This window comes from Tachysurus fulvidraco, chromosome 2 (genome assembly GCF_022655615.1).
Source record: "Tachysurus fulvidraco isolate hzauxx_2018 chromosome 2, HZAU_PFXX_2.0, whole genome shotgun sequence".
NCBI lineage: Eukaryota > Metazoa > Chordata > Actinopteri > Siluriformes > Bagridae > Tachysurus > Tachysurus fulvidraco.
Window position 1 is genome coordinate 38,078,180 of NC_062519.1, and position 27,506 is coordinate 38,105,685.

The following is a 27,506-nucleotide window of genomic DNA, read 5'->3' on the forward strand; positions in this document are numbered from 1 at the left end:
TTCTGTCAGCTAAGAGCAGGAAACCGAGGCTTCAGCGAGCACCGTGAGCTCACTAAAGCTGGAGAGAGAAAGACTGGAATAAAACATAGCCTGGTCTGATGAATCACATCAAAACACTGACGAGGTACACAGATGGTAGGGTACGACATAGCATGAATCCTTGTAACCAACCTGCCTTGTGTTAACATTCCAGGCTGGTAGAGGTGGTGTAATGTGGGGGAAAGTCAATCATCTCTTGAATGTTACAGTCTATGTATTGCTGCTGATCATGTTAATTTTTTCATGGCCATAATGTATCATCTTCTAATGGCTTCTTCCCAAAGCAAACGTCATCTCACAACTGGTTTTATGAACATGACAATGAGTTGAGTGTCCTTCAGTGGCCTTCCTGGTCACTAGATAACGTTTCCAACATCATGTGGAATCCTTGTCGTGAAGAATTCAGGCTCTTTTGAGAGGAAAAACGACGCTCTATCCGTTTAGTATTGGTATCGTGTTCCTAATAAAGTGCTCGGTTAGTGTACATCACATGGTCTAAGCGAGAGAAAGGAGGATTATGTAATGAATAAATATCTATACATCAGAAATATGTGCACACCACAGGGATCTTGTTTCCCACACAAAGGCTAAGAAAAAGAATTCTTATTATGCGTTTTTTGTTCTCGTTTCAATACTTTTTTGTGCTTTTTTTATATTTAGTTTGGTTGGAAACTTTATTGAAACTTGCCAACTGATAATATTAGCTATTCAGGAGACACACCTATTCTATTTAACACAGATGAACAATGGTGGTTTTAACAATTCACTAAATAACAGCAGAGTGACGTCAAGATGTTTGAGGTCACGTCATTATTATTGTCTTCCTGCCCCACCAACATCTATGGTCATGAGCCACTTAGTGTCTGAGTGTCTTTCTGCTGTCTTAGTGTCTTCATCATAGATGTGGGATTATCTGCCTATAAATGGTTTAAATTAACCTGAATAGTAAGCCGTCAAGCTGAATAAACCTTTCCCATTAATATATCATCTTTCTTCACAGGTTTGATCTCTCAGATAGAGATTCCTTCTTCGACAGTAAAATCCGTGCTTCAATCGTGAGTATCGACCAACCGCTACTGCACTTTCTTATAAGACAGTCGATACACACTGTACAAAAATAAAACGCAAGCCTCAAAACTTTATTCTGTAGCCTGGCTTGAATCTTGGACAGAATCATACGAGGAGTGTACCGAAAGTTCTTCCTGTCTGTTGTGCACATTCTCTCGTTTCAGGTGTGTGAGATCATAAAGCGAGTAAAGTGCATAGGAGTGAAGGATATCATGGGTAAGTGCTATAATCTCATTTTGAGAAGCACATATCCATCTCGTCTCCATTTCAGAAGTAAAGCTAGTAAAGTTTGCTAAGACTTCTATCCCATCACCTCATAGAGTGGTAGCAAAGGTCTCAAACCAAAACGATATATAAAGCCCAAAGAAAATGAAGAGAAATCATAGAATTGTGCCCAAATCCTTTGCTTGTGCATACAGAATGCTAAAAAGCACCACAGCCGGTATAGTATGAGCTAAAACTTAAAGAAAACATCCACCCTGAATGACTTGCATAGATTTATTTTAGAATCAATTTCTGAGTTTTACTTAAATCATGGATGTTGGTTTATGGGCAAGTCGTGGCCTAATGGTTAGAGAGTCTGACTCGTAATCCTAAGGTTGTGGGTTCCAGTCTCGGGCCGGCCACGACTGAGGTGCCCTTGAGCAAGTCACTGAACCCCCCAACTGCTCCCCGGGCGCTGCAGCATAAATGGCTGCCCACTGCTCCGGGTGTGTGTTCACGGTGTGTGTGTGTGTGTGTGTGTGTGTTCACTGCTGTGTGTGTGCACTTTGGATGGGTTAAATGCAGAGAACTGAGTTTGTGTCACCATACTTAGCCGTATGTCACGTCACTTTCACTTTAATTTGCGCTTTGGTCGATTTCCTGTAACACTAACAGTACACGATGTTTGACTACCTAGCGAAGCGTTGGGATTTTCCCTCCGAAGACAGCGATGCAGCAGTGATTTAGTACTATAGTCTTTAGTCCAGTGTTATCAGTTTCCAAATCTGTCCATCTGTCGTCTATGCCATCACTCTCTTTAATAAAAGCATAATATGAATAGCATTTTTAAAATAAATAAATAAATAAATAAATAAATAAATAAATAAATAAATAAATAAATAAATAAAGCATATTTGTGACAAGAATTTGTAGTGTGTAACTGAAACATCATCTCTGTAGGCATTAACACACTCATCGCTCATGGAGTTTACACCTCAGCCTACACTCTACATGATGTAAGTAATGGAATCGTAGTGTTTTGTTTAACATGTTTCAAAATACTTAATTTAGATCTTGTAACTTTTACCACAGTCCACTGCAATTCTACTGTGTCATGATGCTGATAATCATCCCATGTCCTTTTTCTTGTGTGTCAAGGTGTTTTCACTTGTTAAATGTGTGTGTATGTGTGCGTGTGTGTGTGAGAGATAGCGAGCTGAAGGTGTAATAATATTCTGTCCCTATTACAGGGAGAAATTGAGGGTGTTGACGCTGAACCAAATGATAGAAAGGTAAGGAAATCTAAATATAACTCTAGAGACATTGACTTTTTATTTATACAGAATATTTTATTTATTTATTTCATTATTTATTGTTTGTTCGTTTGTGTTTAAAGATTTCTTTCCGATTTCTGATTACACACTGAAATGATTAGTCTTGTGTCCACTTTATCATTGTTCGGAGCCCTTGGTCAAAACATCACATCTTTAGGTTACATTCACATTACCAACTTTATATGAAGGTCAACAATGTGTCTCCAAATCAGACCTGAGCCACGTTGATGTGTGCTCATGTTTCATTATTGCTCAAGAGGCATGAATGACTGTGGGCAGACTGGAATTTGTGTGGCATTTTCCCAACATACTTTAACACACATATCACAGTCATCATTGTCATTAGCGGTGTTCGTAACATTTCAAAACATCAATGGAGGACAGCAACAAAGGTAATTACAGTATATTCAATAGAAGAATAAGGAAATCAGTTATTTACTTTACATTACTCTTTAATTCATTGCTATAATAACTGACATGTTAGAAATAATTGCACATGAAATGGCAAATCGCAGCCAAAAACAAATGCAGCTACTTTACAATGCAGAAGTCGTGGAAAACTGATATCAGTGGGCATGTAATGTTATTGACTTTGGAGGTGTGAATGTTAAAGCGTTTAGTGAATTCATTGTTATTTTAAAAAAAAATCCAACGTTCTTCCATCTAGACAGATCCTGACAAAAAAATCACCAACGTTCTTCCATTTACTGCAAATTTTTCATTTACCACTTGAGTTTCATGATGAAAGGTGTAAATACTTATGAAGTGTTTTAAATGAGAATATATGCCAACTTATCAAGTATACTGAGAGCTGTTATACTTCTCAATCTGCACCAAAATCCGTTTTGCAAATCGGACCTGCTGATGATTTTTAATTCAATTTGCATTGAGCAAAATATAAATGTGCTCATGCGAAGACTGAGGCCTTGTCAGGGGCGGCCCAGTGTGGCTTTGGACGAGATCTCTGCTTTCAACGAGGCATAATTATCAGTGTGTGAGTGTCACCAAGGCAACAGTATAATTTCCCACTTCACCATCTGTGAGCTGTGCGTCAACACGCGTGTTGGCGTGTTAGTGGTGAAGCAATGTATTGCCAAGAGTAATTCCTGTAAACATGCTTAGAGGGATTTTCAATGCAGACAAAATCAAAGAGATTTATGAATCTCTCCAGTTATGTCATTTCCTTGTTTATTGGCTTGTCTGTGGAGTATTTGCGATGATTTGTTTTGCCCAAAAATTGCACCTTAATGGCTTGTTGATACACTTATGTGCAGTCAGTGTGCATGAAGCATAGCACTATTGGCCGAGCAGCTGCACAATGAACATGTCTGGTTTATTTCACTTCATACATCATGTGCTAGACTTTGCCGGGCGTGAAGTCCATTAGAGACTGAATGCCACATTGAAATGTTTTTTCTCTTGTTGCCGTTGTTGTTGTTATGAATCCATCTCTGTTAGTTTAGATCTCGTTTCCTAATTCCCATTACACGTGGGAGTTTAATCACGGCATGCCTGCTTTCCTGACAAGTGGCATAATTGCATTCGATTGATTAACAGCTGAATTCCATTCATTTTCAATGCAGGTGCTGTACGAGCAGTGGGCGAGATACAGCCTCTTCTACAAATTCCAGCCCATCGGACTGATCAGGTAAGAACTACTAAAGACAGAATCAGGTCATTTATTTGAATTCTTCCTGGACAAAACAGAAAGCCCTAGCAACTGGTCAGTGAGAATAAAGGCTAAGAAAAATTGCTTTTTCCGAGACACATGAAACCACTTCATCTTTTTTTTTTTTTTTTAAACTGCTCCCCATGCATCATTATGTCACAGGAAGGACGATCTACTCAGAAGAACCACTAACTTCACAAACATGAGCTCATAGACACCCACAATTGACAGGGGAGTGAGTAATGTGATCCCGCCCACCCCGGCAGTATGGATAATTACTGTGGTGTAGGACATCTGATCACAGATAGCTAAAGGTTGTCAGGATACTGTAACTGGATTTTTACAGCCACTGTATTTTTCTTTTATTTAAAATGGAGACTAACAGATATTTTATGAATTTATGAAAATGAATTAATAAAAACAAAAACAAAATAAATTAAAAATCAAGATAAAAATCAAATTGTCACAAAATAATAATTTGAACAATAATAAATAATAGAAATAAAAGTAACAACAAATAATAATAATAATAATAATAATAATAATAATAATAATAATAATAATAATAATAATAATAATAATTGGAGGATGATGCCATAATTATTTTTTTCTGCCATAGAATATTTTGTTGTTAGTTATATTCTGTCAAAATTCAGCATGTCAGAATTCTCAAAATATAAGACTAAAGCAAAGGTTATTAGCATTTTTAATATTACAAGTCATTATTCAGTGTTATAAAAGAGATTATATATCTCAATGAGACTAATCTGGTTAAATAAAGGTTAAATAAATAAAATAAATTCAGTGTTATTCAGTCTATTTAGTTATCTTGACGTGGCGATGTTTCGCCGTTCCTTCTTGCCAAAGCATTCTAATTCTGTCAGATTGTCTAGGTAGCTCCTGTACACAACCCTCTTTAGGTTACCCCACAGATATTTGACTGGATTTAGATCAGGATTTTGGCTTTTGTTTCAGCAGAAGTCTTAAGGTTTTGCAACAGAATTGATTAGTATTTGGATCTATTCATGATTCCCTGCTTCCTGATTTAATTAAAGCTCTAGTTCTAGCTCGAGAAAAGCATTCACAATGAATGATGCTACCATTTCCATGCTTCACTGTGGAGATTATGTTGTTTCGGTGTGTGTGTGTTTGTCTGTCTGTCTGTGTGTTTGTCTGTGTGTGTGTGTGTGTGTCTGTCTGTCTGTGTGTCTCTGTGTGTATATGTGTATATGTGTGTGTGTCTGTGTGTGTCTGTGTGTGCATGTTATATACAGAATCTGTTGGTATTATGGCCAAAACGCTGTTCTCATCAGAACATTTAGAAGACTGGATGTTTCTTTCTTGCCACCCAGACGGAAATAACCCAGACATATGAAGAATTGCAGGGAGCAACCACTACTTGACAGAAATTGCTGCGGTTCTTTTAATGTTGCTGTAGGCCTCTTGGCAGCCTTCCTGACTAGTTTTTCCTGGTCTTCTCTACAATTTTATCGAGATGTCCTGTTCTTAGTAATGGCACTGTTGTACCATCATTTCTCCACTGGTTGTTTATTCTCTTTATAGTGTTCCCTTAGATTTTTTTTAATCCATCTCCCGATTGCTGTTTTTCACCAATGAATTCACATAACTCCCTTGTAAGGTTGTAAAATCTCATGGCTTTTTATATAGCTGAATATCCTATACGGTAGGTGTAGCTGTACATTATTTGGGGTTAATGACCCCCTGCCATATTAAGCACCTTTGGTTCAATTCTAATGCTTTCTTTTAACTAATGAATGAAGGTGTGAGAAAGGAACATAGAGCAAAGGTGGAGACTGCATTATCTGTTTTGGTCGTACAGGGAACACTGTAAATAAGAATATTCAATCTTGAGGATACCCCAGACCCCGATCCCACCCGGACTACCCTCATTCTCTGTCTCTCTCTCTCTCTCTCACACACACACAGGAAGTATTTTGGAGAGAAAATTGGCTTGTACTTTGCCTGGTTGGGTGTGTACACTCAGATGCTGATCCCAGCAGCAATCATCGGTGTCATCGTCTTCTTGTACGGCTGTGTCACTGTGGATTCAGACATTCCCAGGTCAGTCCTGTCAGACAGAAACAAGTCGCATGAGTCATCTAAGGGAAAATACACATCCGTGTCACCACAACGCATCACTGTAATTGTTAACAAGTTTGTAGATTTGTACTCAACCTACACTCCTGCAGTGTGCCTAATGAGTGGCACAGGTATGTCAGGTGCTAATATTTGGCTATACACTTTCAATGTTCCAGTTGAGCAGGTTCCACCCATGTTCTCACACGCAGCATAGACACGCATGAGTGCTGATAGCACAGAACATGTCTGAATCAGTAAGAAACCATGCCCAATAACGGTTGTTACAGAACTGCCAAGTGCCCTAGGGCTTTTAATTAGCTAAAGCAGGCAAAGAAGTAAAAAATAAAAGTCATCAAGGAAGCAGTTATGCAGGTAAAACTCACTGATCCATCGAACTGACAGTAAGTTACTCTGCTGGCCTCCTGATGGATTTCCAAACAGGTTGTAATTAGATGGACAAAAGTTATACAGTTATACAGTCGTCTGCAGTCATAATGGACACTAATGTAGACTTTAATGATAGTTCTCAAGCATACGCGCTGAATACGCAGCACTTTGGAGCTGCACTTAAGGCAGAGATTAACTACGTGTGAATGGATGAGGACTTGGATGCCTGGTATCCTTTTATCGTCTGAAGCTTTCACAGCACCAATGAATACTTCTTTTACTGTAATACTAATGTGTTATTGTACAGAGACCTACTGCACTAACAACTTATTTGATGCCAGGTTATTATTTTCCGTCAGGCCTTTCTTTCTTTTTGGTTTTTCGGCCACAGAACGGAACGTGGTAATACGAACAGAAAAGTGCAGTAACGGATCCCAAGACATCAAAATACAAATAAAATTTAATACACTAGAATATATATATAAATTTCTGATACAAAGATAACTGCATATCTTCATAAGCTATATAGAGGCATACATCGGTCTTACTGAGGTGAAGATTAATATAATTCCCATATATTGCATAATAGATAAGGTAGAATATGTAAAATAGAATATATATTATTCAATTCGATTCAGTTTTATTTTATATATGGACATTTGGGCAGCTTTCAAATTTTGATGTCAATTTATTTGCATTTATCCCTATTTATCCCCAATGAGCAAGCCTTAGGTAACTGTGGAAAGGAAAAACTCCCTTAGATGATATGAGGAAGAAATCTTGAGAGGAACCAGAATGAAAAGGGAACCCATTCTCATTTGGGTGACACCAGAGTGTGTGATTATAAATTATTACTCTATCTCTCTACACTGTATTAATTATCGTATGCTGATGATAATGCAGGGTTTTATCTGGAGACAGAAGGTGGCCTTATTAGATATCTCACAGTGTATTTATGTAAATATGTAAAACTTTTAAATGCTCATATGCATAAAGCTGTGTATATGAAGTGAATTGTCAAAGATTTAGATTTATGGAGTTCAAAACTAGACCCAAAAACCAAAGAGCTCTGAATGTCTTACGTAATTATTTAGTACATATTTATTACAGTTATTACAGTGTAACTCGAAGCCATAATTATGTGCAAAAATAAATTAATAATTAATTGTTGGGAACATTCGTAACTAAGGAACCTACCATATTAATTTTCACAAAATCTATTGTTGTGGCTATGAAACATCTAAGTTTAGCAAGTCACCTCGGAACACACAGAGAATTCAGCTGAACTAAATGTTTTTACACCTGCAGAACTTAATACAATATCAATCAAACTCTGTTGCAATGTTTAAAAATGTCCAGCGATTTTTTTTTGCAGATTTGGGCAGAGACGCATCACGTGACATCATCGTAAGACGCGTTCAGCTAAATTCCTCGCCGCGCTTTCAGCGATCATAGAAAGTAGTTCAAATATGTCATTTGTTTGCAAATTTGCTAATGCAACTAGTTTTACACAAAAAAAGCACAAATGGTCTAAAAACATAGATTTTTACCCAATTTTTAATGTCATGAGAATTTTTATCTCAACAAACCTTTAATAATAATATGTAAAATAGAGCGTGAAGAACATTTATATGATGGAGCTAAAAAAAAACTTTATAAAACCTTATATCTGAATGTTTAAAATATTTTTAAAAAATAATAATAATTTAATTCATTATATTGTATTTATTATATTATACGGTATAATATTTTTTTAATTATTTGAATGTTTAGGCAAAAAACATATCTGCTCATGAAGCTAATTCCAGTACAGCCAAGCAATTTAAAGCTTGATTTAAACTTGTGAAGTGACGTCTTGATGCATCTAAGAAGAGCTTGCCATCTTCATGATGTATTTTTAATCAAAATGAAAAGTCTGTACAAACAAAACAAGATGTCGTTAAAAGATGTCGTTTTAACATGTAGGCCTTTTTTTATTTGAGTGGAACGAGAGACATAGAAACATTGTGAAGAAAGGTCAGTCTTGCCTACAACACTAGAGCTGACATCTTTTGACAGTGGCAACAATTAAATGCGTGACATTTTGTATTTAGAACAGCGTGTCTTGCGTTAATCCTTTGTGAATGCTGATTCACTTTCAGGGTTATGAAATTGAAGTATGTTTCCTTTTTTTTAATATTGAAAATGGCAAAGAAGTGTGTGAGTTGTTTGAGTGTATACTTGGGGTAAAAGTGGCAGCTTATAAATAAAGTAACGACTTGTGCTAGCTGAGGTCCTGTTCGTGGCGAAATCCAGTGCAAACATACAATCTTGCATTACCTTGACTAATTTATTATGAAAATTACATGATGAATAAATTGTATATGTTAAAAAAAATCTGTTTATTTTAACTTGTGTATCACTTTTAACGACAAAAATTGTCACAAAACAGCTTAATACTGTAGCATTGCTTGATTGGTCTCTCTGTCTTTCAGGGTAAGAGGTAGGTATACAATCAATTCTTTAATGCCATGGCACCGAGGTGGTGGAATGAACTTCCCCTAGATGTCTGAACAGCTGAAACACTTCAACTAACACTTATTTTAATTTTTTTTTTTTTTTAAATAATAAAAAAATACCCTGAACAGAGTTTTGGTTGATGGTTTCCTAAGTCTGTGAACTAGTGAAAAAGCGTTAATGTATTCACTGATGGAAACTCCAAATCAATTTGTCTGTCGCTCTTTATAAGGACGCCTGCCATATGCTTTTAAACTTAAATTGATCCCTTATGACGAAGCCAAAGGTGACAGTAGTGAGGTGATACAGAATGAGGAAGAAACCTTAAAAGAAAGGGAATACGTTATGGTCGAAAATTGCCCTCATCATAATTCCAAATTCAGAGTGTACAGTAAATCTGCTTAAATGTTCCTGCTATTTCATTTTTCCCCTTGTTTAAACCAATATCTAATGGAATAGTAATTTTCAGTACAGAGATAACATGCTGCTGATCTGCTTATCCACATGCTTCAGTATGGAGATCTGTGATGAAAGGAACAACATCACCATGTGCCCGCTGTGTGATCGTGCATGCAGCTACTGGAAGCTGGTAGAAGCCTGCGGCACTGCCAGGGCCAGCCACCTGTTCGACAATGCGGCCACCGTCGTCTTCTCCATCTTCATGGCGCTCTGGGGTGAGGGCCTTTCTAACATGCCTTTTTAAGTTCCAAGTTTATTCTTGCATAATCAATATAAATAGGATGAAAGCGTTGTAAGAAGATAAAATGGCTCTAGCTACTGAGATGTTCGATATCATCAATTATTCTCCGTCTTAGTGGCTACATGCAAGAGGTTTTGTAGTGAATCATGATTCTGTATTATGTACAGATTAGATGGTTGTGTTGGCTGCATGCATTACAACAGGAAATCCTGTTCTTATCAATAGTCTCTCTTTCTGTATCTCTCTCTTTCTGTATCTCTCTCTGTCTTTGTATTTCTCTCTCTATCTATCTCATTTCCTCTCACTCTGTCTCTTTATGTATCTCTATCTCTCTTTCTGTATCTCTCTCTGCATCTCTCTCGCTCTGTTTCTCTATCTCTCTCTCTCTTTCTGTATCTTTTTGCACCTCTCATTGTATCACTCTCTCTATCGCTCTCTCTGCATCTTTTTTTTACATCTCTCGCTATCTTTTTCTCTATATCTCTGTATCTCTATCTCCCTCCCTCTCTTTCTTTATCTCTCTCATTGTTCTCTCTACATCGCTTGCGCTCTTTCGCTCTCGCACTGTATCTCTATCTCTCTCGGTCTCTTTCTGTATCTCTCTCTGCATCTCTCACTCTATAAAGTATATCACTCTCGTTCTTGCTCTCACTCTATCTCTCTCTCTCTCTCTCTCTCTCTCTCTCTCTCTCTCTCTCCCCTTGTGTGTCATGATTTTGAACTTTGACTTTCAAACAGTTAAATCTTTTTCTGCTGTCATATCCACGGCTTATCGCTTCCTTACGGATGTTTCTCTTCTTAGGAAATGTCACTGGAATTGACAGCTTTTTTTTTCCCTCAAAGATTTTGCCCATTTTTATCTCCAGGCTATAAAAGACTAAAGCAACTATTTCCCTGTTTCGCTAACAGCTCCTGGAATCACTTTCATATCATCAAGACACACTGCGTCTATTATTTGAGTCATAATAATCATGTTATAAACCTATACTTTATGCTGAAATCAATAGTAAAATGGGCTAAAAAGACTAGATTGGTCAGAACCGTTAATTGAAGTTACCGTCTTTATGTTCTGCAGCCACAACGTTTATGGAGCACTGGAAGAGGAGACAGATGAGGCTTAATTACATCTGGGACCTGACAGGCCTTGAAGACGAGGAGGTTTGTTGTTCAATCTGACACGGAAATTAAAAACCCAGATTCGAGAATCAATTCCGTGTTTTGTTTTGGGTTTTTTCCCCCCACCAGTCACTTTCAGCTATTGATTTAATCCTGAAGCGCTGTCTTGTCTGGGGAATGAAAGCATCTGATAATGCTTAATTTTGTTTGTGTGTCTTGTGCAGGAAGAAAATAAGGTTTGGATTTACGCTATTGAATTCTAACACCACTCTTAGCCATTGCATAGTAGCTCGGACACTTACTCTCGTGTGTCTTCACGTCCTGTCATCGTTTTGTTTTATGTTTTTAATTTTTTTGCTGTGGTCTATAACGTTTGTTTAGGGGATAGGTTGCTTAAAATCCCTACACTCTTAATCCACATCACCGTGTAGGGGTTTGGAGGCTCCTATTCTCCTGCGGCTACGGTCAAAAGCAGCTCACCGTCCATTGTCTGTCACTCAGAGCACTGCATCACTGTTACCGTTACAGTACACTGAGAATGCCACTCAGAATAACTGCACTGAATGTCTAGTGGATGCCTTTGTGTTCGTGTCATGCTCACTAAATTCTAACATGGCGCTTTTGGCAGAATTCCTCCATTTAAATTTGTCATCATGCACTTGACTCTTTCACCAATCACTTGTTTGGATGAACTGGGTGTCAAAGCCTCATGCACATTTTCAATTGTGCTGTCATCTCCAGAGCCAACCGCGACCAGAGTACGAGTTTCACGTCAGAATGAAGAGGATGAAGAAAGAAAAGAAAAGCGGTGAAACTCTAATGGTATGGAGAAATCTTTTTTTTTAAATGATTTCAATTCAATTCAAATTTATTTATTTGTATAGTGCTTTTTACAATTGACATTGTCTCAAAGCAGCTTTACAGAACATAAACATAGAACAAAAGGTTAATATAAAGAATAATAGGAAGATTAATAAAATACAAAAATTCAAGATTATTTCAGTGTAATAAAGTTTAGATTTTACACATTATATTTATAATTAAAGTTTTCTTTACTCTTAATGGAATTAAACTCGGGGGATCTCTAGCACCTTTGAGATGCTATTATAGAACTGTTAAAAAACTAAGAACTATTATATAAAAATTACATGTAAGAATGTGTTTCTTTGTATTTAATCATCATCATCATCATCATCATCTTTTGCATTTTTTTTTTTTTTTTTGCATTTCTATCAAAACTGTGACATTTTTCCTGACTGAAATTTCGTGGCATTTTTTGTGACTGAAGAAGAAATATTATCATATATAAATTAAACTATACCATGTTTGCACCCATTAAATAAAATAGTACAGCTGTTCCACCCCTGGATTAAAACACAAGGTTAACTGCCTTTAAAGCACGTGACGAATAAACGCTTGACTTAATGGCACACCAGTGGTTCTGCGAAGGTGGTTGGATTTTTAAATGGTAACCTTTCAGCTGTTAGTGAGGAGTTCAGCGGACGCTGTATCATCGTTGCTTCTAAACTTTTTTCATGAGCTTTGACTCACCTTCACCCTCTCTGCACCATTATCTTAATTTTCACCCATTTGATAAACTGACTGGGACGTATCCAGTGTTGCATCTCTCTCTTTATGAACTGACCACTCTTATGTGGTCAGAAAGCCTCCTGTTTCACTGTGTCATGTGTGTCTCAGATAATGTGAACCTAACTTGTGTTTATGCTGAAATGAGTTCTGACTGCATGATGAGTCACAGCTGAAAAGCTTCTGTTTGGACAGAGTTTACACGCACACACACACGCACACACACACGCACACACACACACACGCACACACACACGCGCACATACACAGAGAGAGAGAGAGAGAGAGAGAGAGAGAGAGAGATTGTATAATGTTTTTTAATGTACATTATTAAAACATGTTTTGACACAAAATATATTTGTTGTATATAAAACCAAAACATAGATATAAACTATTCCATACGATTAATTACTAAAAGTTGTACATTAGAGGTTTTAATCTATAGGATTAAGAGAGAGAGACACACGTGCAGACAGAAAAACACACAAAGACAAACACACACACTAACAGACATACAAACAGACATAAACACGCACACAGACAGACACACACACACACACACACAGACTTCACATGCACACAGACAGACACACAGACACATACACACAGACAGACACATGTACACACACAGACACACACTTACAGACAGACAAACTCTCACACACAGACACATACCCACACAGACACACACACATAGACACATATACACATACAGACACATATACACATACACACACAGACACATATACACACAGACAAACACACACACACAGACACATACCCACAAAGACACACACACACACAGACACATACACACACAGACACATACTGTATACACACAGACACATACACACAGACACATACTCTATACACACACAGACACATATACACACAGACACACACATACAAACAGACAAACAGACACACACAGACACATACCCACACAGACACATGCACACACACACATACAGTACACACAGACACTAACACAGACATACACACACAGACACATACACACACATACACACACAGACACTAACACACAGACAGACACACACAGACACTGCTCAATCTCAAATACAAAAATGCAATGCCTAGGGCTTAAATTCCACACTATGTAGTGCACTACAGTCAAGTCCACAATTATTAGCATGAAAATGAGCAAAAATTAATATATTATGTATAGAAAAGGTTTTTATTTCTTTTAGTAAAATTTCAAAGTAACTCCATTCATTTGTCTTTTGTAATTTATGTAATGGTTGGAGGTTCAATCCCTGCCTCCATCCTTTGTTTGTGGAGTTTGCAGGTTCTCGCAGTGCTTTGCTAAGTCCAATCCTGTAGGTTCTCTGGTTTCCTCCACTATTTTATCATTAAAAATTAACTTTTCCTCTATTTCAGCCTGGACATCACAAGCTGACATGCAAAGACAGGCTGTCTGCTTACATGACCATCCTTATCATGATGCTCTTCTTGGTATGTTAATCCTTCCCTCCGGGCTAAACACGTGATGAACATATAATCTGTTGTGTAAATTAGCACTGGATATTGGCTCTCACGTTAATTTCAGGTGTTAATATCATCATAAAAATCATACCAAAATGATTTTTCCTCATGACAAGTGTGTTAGTATGTTAGAATGTAAATAGAGAAGAAGGGAATGTGATGGCAAACAAATCTCATTTTTCATATCTGTGTTTCTAATGATTTTAGAAACAGTTTTTCAAAGATTTAAAGACTTTTAACTGCTTGATATTGGGTTCAGTTTCACTAAAAGAAAGAAGAGACACAGAGAGAGAGAGAGAGAGAGAGAGAGAGAGAGAGAGAGAGAGAGAGAGAGAGAGAGAGAGAGAGAGAAGAGAAACATAGAAAGCTGCAGCAACAGAGATAGATAGACAGACAGACAGATAGATAGATAGATAGATAGATAGATAGATAGATAGATAGATAGATAGATAGATAGATAGATAGATAGATAGTGAGTGAGTGAGTGAGTGAGTGAGTGAGTGAGTGAGTGAGTGAGTGAGTGAGTGAGTGAGTGAGTGAGTGAGTGAGTGAGTGAGTGAGTGATAGAGAAAAGAGAGAGATTGTATAATGTTTTTTGATGTACAGTATTAAATCATATATTTTTAATTGATTTAGGGAAACATTTTGACACAAAATATATTTGTTGTATATAAAACAAAAACATAGATATAAACTATTCCATACGATTAATTACTTAAGTTGTAATTTATTAGAATTGTGTTTTGATCTATAAAACTAAAATGTATAATGCAGTAATATATATTCTTGCCATTTCTATTTATATCCAATATCTTTGCTCTGTATAGGTTTGCGTGACCGTCGCCATTGTATTTGGAGTGGTCCTGTACAGGATTTCTATCAAGACAGCGCTACACATGAGCTCCTCCTCCCCATTCCGTTCAAACATTCGGGCCACGGTAAAAACCACGGCAGCTGTCATCAACCTCATAATCATCATCATCATGGACGAGATCTACGGAACTGTGGCACGCTGGCTCACGGTTTTAGGTGAGTATATACAGATTAGATATACAGATACTCTAAGACTTATGATTTTTTTATGTTACGATGGACAATAGTGATACGACAAAATAGTATAAAATATTGTACCTTTCGCGCGGCAGGCAATCGTAGCAGCTTATGTGGTGGGATACGTTGGACTCGCTAGTGAGGTTTTGTTTCAATGTTAGAGCGTGCATGTTTTTCTTCCGACAGTATGCAGACGTCAGACAGAATCTTGGTGAGTACAATACTCGCGATGCGAAACATTTGCTTTTACGGCATTTAGCGGACACCCTTATCCAGAGAGACTTACATTACTATACGATTGAGCAATTGAGTGCTAAGGGCCTTGGTCAGGGGCCCAGCAGTGTTAGTTTGTTGGACCTGGGATTCAAACGGTCAACATTACGATTGGTAGACCAGTACCTTAAACACTAGGCTTTCACATTCCTTCAATGCTAAATAGCTTTAGCCATTTCATTTTAGGGTGACATCCATTGTTAATGTTTTTCTAGAGGCTGGCATTATTTATTAAACAAACGTTCTATTAGATTGCATTAGTTAAATGTACTGTGATTTGTTACATAGATTATTAACAAATTACAGTATCCTACCCCATACTGATCACCATTCTTTAAGACTCCTGAGTAAGATAGGTCATGGTTCTACTTGCGATATTTTCTAGTTCCGATGTGGTCGTCGAACACATCTACTTCATAACTTCTGGAATAGCTGTATGACTTGAGTTCTGGATTTTCAAATTCCTTTAGCTTCAGTTTAATGTGTTTTCAGAAAACAAAACAAAAAACAAACAAACTTCAGTCTCTGAATAGGATTCAAAACAAATCTTTCCTCAGGTAAAATATCAGTCACTCACCAAAACAAATCTTCTAGTAGAAGCTTCAAATCCTTCCCTCGTCTTAAAGTAGAACTGTATCAAATTTTAAATGCACTTTAAAATATGAACTTCAAGAAAGAGAGTCACGAAAGTAAAAGCTTCAAGTGAGGAAACATTCCCCGATGTTAGCTACATCAACATTTAGCTACATTAGCTAGCATAAAGAAAACTCACTGATATAAAACTAGCTGAAGGTTAATGATGCTGAAAATCACCTTATGACTTATTTGATTAATATGTGGTCATTGAAAAATACAGTGATGTTCAGAAAAATTGTAGAAAGTAGAGTGTTATTTTGAAATGTTATACATTAAGATAATATTAGGTGCAAAGGAAAAACCTCCCACATCTGGTCAACTCCCAAGCCAACATTCAGAGGAGCGATATTACCGAAGATTTTCCACGGATTTGTGTCAAAACATGTCATGTGATGTGTGTCATCACAACACGCGTTCATCCTCTTTGATTCACATGCGTAAAACAGGAGTAATTATATATGTTTTCATTGGTAGATAAGAATCCAGCACTTGACATTTTGCCAATTAAAAACAATCCACAAAAAAAACTACACAAAATCCTTAAGGGACTTCAGTGACATAGGTTAATAACTAGATGGAAAAATTGGAATCTTTAGAAGATCCTAAATTTTAAAAAAAACAAAAACAAAAGGGGAACAGACTTTATTGTAACAGCTAGACATTTAGTGAGACTGTATTTATCACTATCTTCAGTGAAACTCAACCAACTTACATTTATATTTCTGGCATTTAGCAGACACTCTTATCCAGAGTGACTTACAATTTATTTCAATTTATACAACTAAGCAATTGAGGGTTAAGGGCCTTGCTCAGGGGCCCAGCAGTGGCAGCTTGGTGGACCTGGGATTCAAACTCATGACTTTCTGTCAGTAGTTCATGGATTTAACCACTAGGCTGCCACATTCCTTGCTGAATATCACTTTAAGTCACAATTTTTACTAGTCACTTGATAGAACGATGAGTTGTAGACATTTAGATTTTTTTTTTTGACTTGACCTGAAAGATCAAATTAATTCAGCTTGTGTTTGATGTCAGTCTTGATGTGTGATCTTATTTGAAATTCATCAGAGGTGCCCAAGACAGACAAAAGCTTTGAAGAGAGGCTGATTTTCAAGGCTTTCATCCTGAAGTTTGCCAACGCCTTCACTCCAATTGTCTACCTGGCTTTCTTCAGAGGCAGGTCAGAGCATAAACCTGTGAATATGTTTTTCCTGTCAGCCCATCACATAATAACAACCAGAAATACAGAAGTTAAAAACAGTCATTACACTAACATATTTTCCTCCATACAGCCCCCTAACGTTGTGTTGTTAACCTGTACAACCGCAAATACACAGTATTTACGAACATACCTGCCAACCTTCTTGTGTTTTCGTAGCTTTTCTAACAATTTTCTTTAAAAAAAAATAAGCTAAAAATCTACATTTCTTTCCCCCCATTTAGTTGAATCTGTAATTTTTGCCACATGTGTAAGTGTTTTGTATGAACTCAGAATACCTATAACATGTTTTGACTGGTATGTTCATCTCAGCCTGAAGTTTTCACTTGACAGAAAATGCACCTGTGCTTTGTGTCAAGAAAAATTGAAAAAATGCTACCTTTTAATTTTTAATCATATTTAATTTTTATCCATCTGTTTTTAGATTAGCTAACATTTGACAAATAGTTTATATAGCAAACATAACTAGGATAGATTTATTAGGGATTTCAACCATTTTAACAAAAGCGACATTAATGAAAATCAGAAATGATGAGACTTGAATATGCAATCGTGTTAGAACCTATAAGTGATTATTCAAAGATTTATGGTAACTGCTGTTGGGGAAAAAAGCTGTAGAAGTTGTTCTACATCTAAACTAATTTAAATTAAAAAGCAGTTTTTTATACTACATGTGCCCCATCGTTAAAGATAAAACACATGTATATACGCATGCCTCAGATTTTTCTTTACATTAGCGGTTTGTTGAAGGACGATATAAGTATAGTAGGACGACACGTTATTCCTCATTGAAGTTGGCGGTTTAATGTATCGTTTTTTACATTGACTTCCTGTGCAATCCCTGCAGGCTCATTGGACGGCCGGGCAACTATTACTACGTTATTGGGAATTACCGAATGGAGGAGGTGTGTGTTTATTTAAGCTAATTCATAGATTGTATTATTTCTACAGCAACTGTTTTTTCACATTGGACTGATTTGTCTGTTTTTGCACTTGCTGTAGTGTGCTCACGCTGGCTGCTTGATGGAGCTTTGTATACAGCTGTGCATCACCATGCTTGGCAAGCAGCTTATCCAGAACAATCTGTTTGAGATTGCCATTCCGTGAGTATGCGCTACCGTGTGCATGCGCACGTGCATTTACTGGGCGCTGTCAATCAAACCACCACCATGTTCGTTTCACATCAATGAATATGAGTTATAAGTAGTCAGGAGTGAGTGAGTGACTGAGTGAGAACATGAGGGAGGGAGGTAGTGAGGTGAGTGAGTGAGGGAGGGAGAGAGGGAGGGACTGAACTGAACTGAACATTGATTCACATGTACTCATTTCCTATAAGAGCAGCTTTATATCACAGGGTAATATAAATCCAATCCGCTTGTTCGAACACCTTATCATTTTTACAAGTGATTCCAAAATTTACATAAGTCTCATGTCACAGACTTCAACGGTAGACATAACGCATAAAAACGAACTTTTGCAGTAAGGAGACTTTTATTTTATTTATTTGTCAAAACTTTACAGCAGATGTTTCAGATTTTGATGAACATAAGCTGCATGTTTTGTTTTGTTTTCTTGTTTTTTTTTTTTGTTTTTTTTTTTGTCTGGGTACTATTACAATTTGTGTCCTGGGCATTGCACAATATTAAGTATTGTAGTTGCTGACAATTTGCTGTGTAAAGAGAGAAATAAACACTTTTTATTTTGTTTATTATTACTCTATAATGGCACTCTGTGTTATTTTTTATTCCTTGCCTAATGAATTAGAAATCTATATCACCTTGGAGATGATTAGAACGATCTGTATATTTTTATGTCGCAGTAAACTGAAGAAACTGATTCGTCGCCTTAAGTCAAAGAGAGACTCTAAAAAAGAAGAGGAGTTTCAGAACACCCTTGCCCGGCATGAAAAAGACCACTTTCTCGACCCCTTTGTTGGCCTTAATCCAGAGTATATGGAGATGAGTGAGTCACTGCACACCCACCCACACACACACACACACACACACACACACACACACACACACACACACACACACATACATGTAGACGCAAGAAACAACTGCAATATGAACAATGGTTTTCCCCAATCCTCATTCCTTTTCAGATCCACCTTCCTGATCAGTGTATATTTTATCGTGGGTGACAGGATGTGGATTTTTATATTCATTATTATTAGTAAACACAGACTGATGTAAGGAATTGAGGCTGTTGAGTCAGTGTCTGTGTGGCACATATTCCACGTTCTGTCCTCGGTTGTCCTTTACATTTGAGTGGATTTGGATGATGTTATCTAACCCAGACAGAAAATGTCTGTCTGCTTACTACTAGCGCTGTAAAATCAAGCTTGTAGAATCCAAGCAGCTTTTTTTTCTCGTCTCTCTCTCTGCTGCAGCGTGGGTTGGCCTTCTGCTAAGAGCGTGGCATTGTGGTTCCTGCGGAGCGCTGTGAGATCACAAGCTCGAGCAGTAGAAACTGTTCCACTCGCTAAAAGAATGTTGCTTCCAGCACATTTCAACTTGTGGGAATATGTTGACCTGGCCTTGTCACATTTTTGATCTCTTTCCCCAAACATCTGATCAACTGCACTTGATACTTATTATGGATTGGATCCCCCCAAGCTATTTTTGTAAGCTTTTATTCACTGGAAATGTTTTATAAAGCTTTATGTTTTTGTCCTCATCATCTAGTGATCCAGTTTGGAATGGTGACCTTGTTTGTGGCGTCCTTCCCTCTGGCTCCTCTGTTTGCGCTCCTGAACAATGTCATCGAGATCCGCCTTGACGCCAAGAAATTTGTCACAGAATACAGGCGGCCGATAACGGCTAAGGCCAAAGACATTGGTTAGTATCTGAACGACGCCTTTTCTCAGTCCGTTCTTTTTTGACAGGATTTGATTACTGTAAATATGGAATATACAAAACAGTGAAGAGTATCAACACAAGGTGATGTGGGAAACGCCACATCGCTACTGCTGGGTCTTGATTCTGGATCCAAGACTAAGCCTTGTCCAAGATTAAGCATTAATTCATCATTAATCATTTAATACAAACCAAGTTAATTTTTTTAAGTGGCTCAAATGGTTAAGGCTCTGGGTTGCCAAGCTGCCACTGTTGGGCCCTTGAGCAAGGCCCTTAACTCTCTCAGCTCCAGGGATGCTGTGTCATGTCTGGCCCTGTTCTCTGACCCCAACCTCCAAAGTTGGGATAGGTGAAGAAAGAATTTCAGTGTGCTGTAATGTATATGTAACAAAATAAAGGCTTCTATTTTAAGCCATTATAGATTCACATTCAGAATCATAAAATGATTAAATACTAGTGTTAATGTATCAAACTCTTTGTGTTAGCCTTCTTAGTGACGTGTCATTTTGTCAGTGTGTGTTAAATAGCTCAAATGAAAGAATGATCTCTGTAAAAAAAACTTTTTTTTTTCAATCACTCTTCCTTAGGCATCTGGTACAACCTTCTGAGAGGACTGAGCAAAGTGGCAGTCATAGTGAACGTAAGTGTGAGAGTTTCTCTTATTAAACTGTCAACAGCCTTCGGTTAAAAAAAAACAAAAAAAAAAACTAAAAAACATTGTGTGTCATTTGAGTGTCAAATAAAGCTCGTACTCAGTTTGGCCAGTTGCCGCTTGTGGTTTCTACCCAGAAATGCAAATGAGAGTTTCACAAAGTGACTCTCACACTTTAACAATGTTTGCCATTCTCTCTTCTCCTCAGGCGTTTGTGATCTCCTTCACGTCGGATTTCATTCCCAGACTGGTTTATCAGTACGTGTACAGTCCTGACGGAACGTTGCACGGCTTCGTCAATCACTCCCTCTCTTATTTCAACGTCACCGACTTTGAGCCGAACACAGAACCGGTGGAACCGATGTTCCTGGGCTACAGAGTGGACGTTTGCAGGTGCTGTCAGAAATCATTTAGGACAACAACAAGGACAACCTTTGTTGCTGTATTTCAGTATTGCACATGCTGGGTTTATTATTTATTGTTCCACCACAAAAACAGGTTATGATTTTAGTGTGTGCGCGTATGTGTGTGTGCGCGTATGTGTGTGTGCGCGTATGTGTGTGTGCGCGTATGTGTGTGTGCGCGTATGTGTGTGTGCGCGTATGTGTGTGTGCGCGTATGTGTGTGTGTGCGTATATGGGTGTGTGCGAGTGAGGGTGTGTGTGAGTGAGGGTGTATGGGCGAGTGAGGGTGTATGGGCGAGTGAGGGTGTGTGCGGTTTTGGGTGTGTGTGGGTGGGTGAGGGTGGGTGGGTGTGTGAGGGTGTGTGAGGGTGTGTGTGGGTGTGTGTGGGTGTGGGTGTGTGAGGGTGTGTGTGTGTGTGTGTGGGTGGGTGGGTGGGTGGGTGGGTGTGTGAGTTTGTGAGTGTGTGGGTGTGTGAGTGTGAGTGTTTGTGTGTGTTCTAATCCATTACACAATATACACACGGAGTAGTACAGACACTGAACATAATTGAAGATTGAAAAATAAATGGATTATTGCTATTATACCATATACATATATATAGCATTTATTTTTGATAGATGGATAAATAGACTGACAGACAGACGGAAAGACTATTGATCAAGCAAGGGAAATTGTTACAAAAACACACTGAATATTATGCAGAGTAATAATCTTAAAATCTTTATTTTTCGGACGACTCGGCTTATATTATCCATTAATTTTTGCTCCACGTTTCACCTAGTAGAAAAGCATTTCAGAGCTAGCTTGGTAGTTTACTTGCCTTCTGTCTGTCTAATTGAATAAATGAACACATTTTTAACATTTTAATTAGTAATATGTATCTATGTATGGCAAAAAATATGGCACCATGATAGCAGGAAGTCAGACATGATCCTTTAGTAAAGATGATGTTAAGCGTGACTTCTATAGCAGTACTAGAGCAGAAATCTCTGAAGCCTTTGGAAATTATTTTGGCATGCATCAGTTGGCTATATTCCTGCGGCGACTGAGCAGTTGTGCTTTGCCAAAGCAGATTGGATAACGGTGCAGTCGCATAGCTCGTGTGTTACCCAGCATCTGTGAGGCCATCTGTACCGTCTGAGAGCATAAGGACGTATTTCTGCAGTATTTAGCGGTATAACGAATTACTGAATCGAGTTAATTCTGTCCTTAGGTATAAGGATTACCGAGATTCCCCATGGTCAGATACACCGTATGAGCTGTCAAGAGAATTCTGGACTATTCTGGCGGCTCGGCTTGTGTTCGTCATCATCTTTCAGGTGACTGAAAAGGTTTCTTCTATCCACTAGTTTTCCAGCTGATTTCTGAACTCACTGATTGTTATTTATTTCTTTATTTTAGAACATGGTGATGCTAATGAGTGACTTTGTAGACTGGCTAATCCCAGACATCCCCAAAGATATCAGCTTGCAAATTCACAAGGAGAAGAACTTGATCGTAGAGCTCTTTATGAAAGAGGAACATGGAAGGAGGCTGGGAAAGCGAAAGAGTAACCCCCGCACTCGAGCATCTTTGCAAGTCAACAACCATTCGTCCACCTAGTCCACCGAGTAGGGACGAATACGTCTATCTCTGAAGCACGGCAGGTTTGTATGAATCAAGATGAGCCAGCTTGTGTGAAAGTATGGAGGTTACAAGGGTTTAAGGTGAAATGGTACAGTACATTAGAGGTGCGGTTCGCTGACTGGAATCAGACGCAGGCACACAGACCCAGACTGCATGATTATGATCAAAGAGATGCTTTGTGACTGCCTTATACCTTGCAGCTTAGCTTTTCTTTTTCGTAAACAAGTAAACGAAACACAGACTCTCTCTCTCTCTCTCTTTCTCTCTCTTTTTTATCTATATGGAAATTGTGAAGGTTTTTTCTAATTTACTGTTTGTGTGTCATAACATTTTCTATGTAGTCGTTATTGATGTGTGTCTCGATGATGGTTAAGCTCTTTTTTTTCAGTGCTTTTATATTGATTTTATTTAACTACTTTTAACTACCCAGACAAAAGGAACATGTACTATGTATGGCATAGCATTTACATTACATGACACTCAGGTTATTCACAATTGTTTTCATACTGTAATAAATTGTTTTCATAATAAATGTTTCATAAAAATAAATGTTTCTAGCACAATTATGTGCAAGGTCAAGCTCGGTAAAGCTACAGTGGTGGAAAAAGGAACAGTAACTAAAACCTGCACCTTTATTTACTTATTTTAGTTTGCTACAAATAGAAAAAGATTGTGTTATTGTATAATGCTGAAAAATAAACAATTATGGCCCCTTAATCTTCACTGCAAAATATAAGTGACTGATTCTATCTAACAGGAATAAATCAGCAATTTTCACGTTTGATAGCGAACTTGACGTGTGATATAAATGGCTGCAGTACGTAAATGTGCTGCTGATCAAGCTGTTGTGTTAGAGAAGTAAGAGTAAGTTGATATTTTCATATACATGTTTGGTCTTTTGAATACATTTCAGTAGAAACATACGGAAATCTTTTTCAAGGGTTCTTCTAGACTAGATGGCATTAAAGCAAACAATTAGGTGTGTTCGTTAGGTGCATGAATAAGATGAAAATATGTCTGCTGTCTTTTTTTTTTATCACATATGGATGACTATGATGTGTTTTGTTTATCTGAAGCTTGCTTTTTGAAAATTGTTGTACTTTTTAATTAGTCTTGTCTGTTTGATCATAAGCGGTTTGAATCAGAGGCTTCTACTGAGGAGTGAAGACTCAGTACTTTCTCACACACACACACAAACACACACACACACACACACACACACACACCTGTTTAAAGTCTCTTCTCCTGTCTTGACTGTTAATATTGCATGTGCATCACAATGTCTTGTAAAACTTGTACTTATACCCATGTATTCAAATACATACGTTTGTACTTGTCAATTCTATCATGTCTCTAAATTAAAGAATAATAATAAAAACCTCCAAAATTCTGAACTCTTGCTTAACACATCTCATAGATATCTCTGGACTTTTTCACTGACTGAGAAAATATCAAAAACTATATCAATTATTAAGGACTGTTACTTCTCAGATATGGTGTAATGTATATCCACGGTAGATACACCGCTGTTAGAAAGGACATATCCATGTCTTTAAAACTAAATATATAGAAGTTGGTTTTGTTCTTCAAAATGATAAACATTGCAAATTTTCCCCAATCCAATAAACTTGCTAGCACTCATAATTGTATTTTGTGGGTTTTTTTTTTTTATTTTGCTTAAAGAATTAAAGGGTTATCAGGTGACCCAGTTCTGAATTTGGTTGTGATTCACTTATACAATAAAATGGCAACAATACAGAATTACATGAAGACGACTTCTGTCTATATTAAATAATAAATCATAATTTGCTATACCACAGGTAAAGGTGTGTATTTGTTTCTTACAGCAGACACATGCTGGACATGAATTCAATTCAATTCAAGTTTATTTGTATAGCGCTTTTTACTATAGACATTGTCTCAAAGCAGCTTTACAAAACATAAACATAGAGCAGAAGGTAAACATAGAAACAATAAAAGAAATAACGAATAATAATAGAAAAAGAATTAACAGAATAAAATATTCAAGATTATTATTACTGTAGATATATAAAAGATAGACGTATATATGCCTCGGTTTGATACTATCTTCAACGTTGCCATAGTGGTGAAATACGTACTCAAAGATGCTTCTGGTGGTCTCCATGGCTATGTGAAGGCTTTGAGAGGATTCAGTTCATAGGCTTTTGGGAACCGGTCCACTGCAACTAGGACAATGTTTGACCATTGGGAATTCTGACAGGTTTGAGTAAACTGACTTTGGGGTTCTTGACTTGACACATACTGAATATGACTCCACATGCCGCGTTATGTCTGTGGTTAAAGATGGCCATCAGAAAGCGTTCTGTGATCACTGGGTGGTCCTGTGTGATACCATTAGATGGTGCTTTAGCGAAGTGTTTTGGGTGTGGACTGTTTCATGGGTGGGGCATCCTGGCAGTGGGGTTTCTGGACATGGTTGTCTTGTAAAATTCAGACTTTTCCTCGTGTGGATTACATGGTCTTTGCAATTCTTTACATAGGTCAAGATATCGTCTAGACAATCACGTACTGGTTTAATAAGTCTCTGAATATTTCATATTATGAGACTGTTATTCTCCTCAGATCCAACTTACATTTACAGCATTATTTCATTTATACAGCTAAGCAATTGAGGGTTAAAGGCCTTGCCTCTGGGATTTGAACTTACAACCGTCTGATCAGGGGTCCAACACCTTAACCAATGAGCTACCACTTATTGAAAATATGTGCTTCATGTACTGTAGCACACTCTTTAATAAATGCTTCTTTAAGGTCCTGGTATTCCTTTGGAATGTAGCAGGCATTTGTGAAATGTGGGCTTTCAACAGAGTAGTATGACATGGTACTGTAGTCTGAGAGCCACTTTGTTGTCTAGGCAGTGAGGGGACCAACGCACCAATAACCAAATCCAGTAGTCTGATTGACCACTGCTGTTATTTTTAGAGGTGTTGTGCATTAAACCATGGAAAATTAAAATTACACTAACTGGTTCTGAATAATGTTTATCAGGCGAATTGCTAGAGTGATGTTTTGAGATAGATCACTTAGATTTGTCCTGACATGCCAGTTCAGCCTGAAAAACAGCGTTTAGTCCCACACTAAATACAGAGCATCATTCCAGCCTCTCTGAGCCACTAGGGAACAAAATCTCACCCTAAATCTGCTGCAGAGTCTATGCCTTGGTGTAACTGCAGCATTTGCACCAATATGTCCCTTTCTAATGGTGGATATTCAAATACTTCCAGAATAATCTGGGTAAAATGTGTGAAGGAGTCTCTGATTCGGGTGGCATTGTCCCATGCTGCCAATGACTATTATCTGTATTTGTTGGTTTGTAAAGAAGATTTCACATTGCAATAAGAATCCTTTGCATCGATCTGCTAAACCCTCAAACATCTCAACAAGATCCGTGTAGTACCTGCTTGATTAGCAGGGAGGCTGCGCATGGCTTGAGTCAGGTGAACATTAGTGGCTTGGAGTGCACAGTGTTGTTCCTGATATGCCATGAGTAACTCCCCTTGGTGAGCATCTACTGTCTGGAGTTGTGAATACTCTACTCCATTCATCACGGGGGACGTATTCTGTAAGGACACACAAATTACTGCTCAGCAATGCAGTAAAGCTAACAATATGTATAGTGTTGGAACAAAACCCACTTAAATGGCTGACAGACATAAAGTGAGTTCGTGACCCAGAAGAGATAGAATTCGAGCGAAGGGTCCCTCTGGTGGTCAGGTTGGGGAATTTCTAATGGAATTGTAACAATTTTACACAGAAAAACACATAATTAGTGATGTATAGAAGTTTCTTTTTAAGAGACTATAGTCTTATGTGTTATTTATAGATGAGTCAGAATCATATAATATAGTCACCAGTGTCAGCAATTTGTTACAGTGACTATGCTTCCCAAATGTCTTCATGACCGATGGGTTACGTTATACAATGAATCCCAGTAATCTACCAACAATTAAATCTAATAATAAACCATATGCATGAAGTGTTATTCATTAATAAATTAAACATTTCCACTAGCTTATTGTTGGCTGTGGTATACACAAAATAGTGGAAGCAGGGTACAATTGTAATAGTTTTGTATAACAGCTCAGAAGCTCCAGAAGGTCATGAGTTCGAATCCCAGATCCACCAAGCTGCCACTGCTGGTCCCCCAAACAAGGCCCTTAACCCTCAATTGTATAAATTAACCGTAAGTCACTCTGGATAAGAGTGTTTGCTGAAATGTAAATGTTTTCTGCCTAACTTAAATAATATATTTTTTTAATGCTTCTATTCACTAATAAGAGTTTCCAGAAACTATTATTCTTCATCTAACACTTTTTTGATATGCAAATGTTGTGTTAATCATGATCACATGATCACAAATTACACATGACGCCATGTGGCAATAGAGTTATATAATAAATTATATAGTTTCCACTAAAAAGTGTTGGTAAGACTGGTGCTGAGGGAGTCGATGGAGTTTGTAATTCACACATAAAACTGCTAAAAATGTTGTGTACTAGTTTTGTATAACAGCTCAGTCTGCCATGTGTTAATCGGTCATTT

General features: G+C 37.6%; 1 protein-coding gene across 3 annotated transcripts in view; it reads left to right on the forward strand.

Moving 5' to 3' along the window:
* ano1a (anoctamin 1, calcium activated chloride channel a) overlaps positions 1-24,316 on the forward strand; it is a 37,642-nt gene extending 13,326 nt beyond the window's left edge. For 2 of the 3 annotated variants that reach the window (XM_027153195.2, XM_027153193.2), the window contains exons 6-26: positions 1,040-1,094; positions 1,272-1,323; positions 2,272-2,327; positions 2,562-2,603; positions 4,229-4,293; positions 6,262-6,396; positions 9,811-9,971; positions 11,073-11,155; positions 11,338-11,349; positions 11,855-11,935; positions 14,099-14,173; positions 15,031-15,232; positions 17,231-17,342; positions 18,229-18,286; positions 18,384-18,484; positions 19,201-19,343; positions 20,069-20,221; positions 20,827-20,879; positions 21,100-21,284; positions 22,510-22,615; positions 22,698-24,316. In XM_027153195.2, coding sequence (XP_027008996.2) covers positions 1,040-1,094; positions 1,272-1,323; positions 2,272-2,327; positions 2,562-2,603; positions 4,229-4,293; positions 6,262-6,396; positions 9,811-9,971; positions 11,073-11,155; positions 11,338-11,349; positions 11,855-11,935; positions 14,099-14,173; positions 15,031-15,232; positions 17,231-17,342; positions 18,229-18,286; positions 18,384-18,484; positions 19,201-19,343; positions 20,069-20,221; positions 20,827-20,879; positions 21,100-21,284; positions 22,510-22,615; positions 22,698-22,898 — 2,131 coding nt within the window. In that variant the 3' untranslated portion in view covers positions 22,899-24,316. The remainder of the gene's footprint in view (positions 1-1,039; positions 1,095-1,271; positions 1,324-2,271; positions 2,328-2,561; positions 2,604-4,228; positions 4,294-6,261; positions 6,397-9,810; positions 9,972-11,072; positions 11,156-11,337; positions 11,350-11,854; positions 11,936-14,098; positions 14,174-15,030; positions 15,233-17,230; positions 17,343-18,228; positions 18,287-18,383; positions 18,485-19,200; positions 19,344-20,068; positions 20,222-20,826; positions 20,880-21,099; positions 21,285-22,509; positions 22,616-22,697) is intronic. The other variant, XM_027153194.2, reaches the window with a different exon arrangement.
* Positions 24,317-27,506: the final 3,190 nt, after the last annotated feature.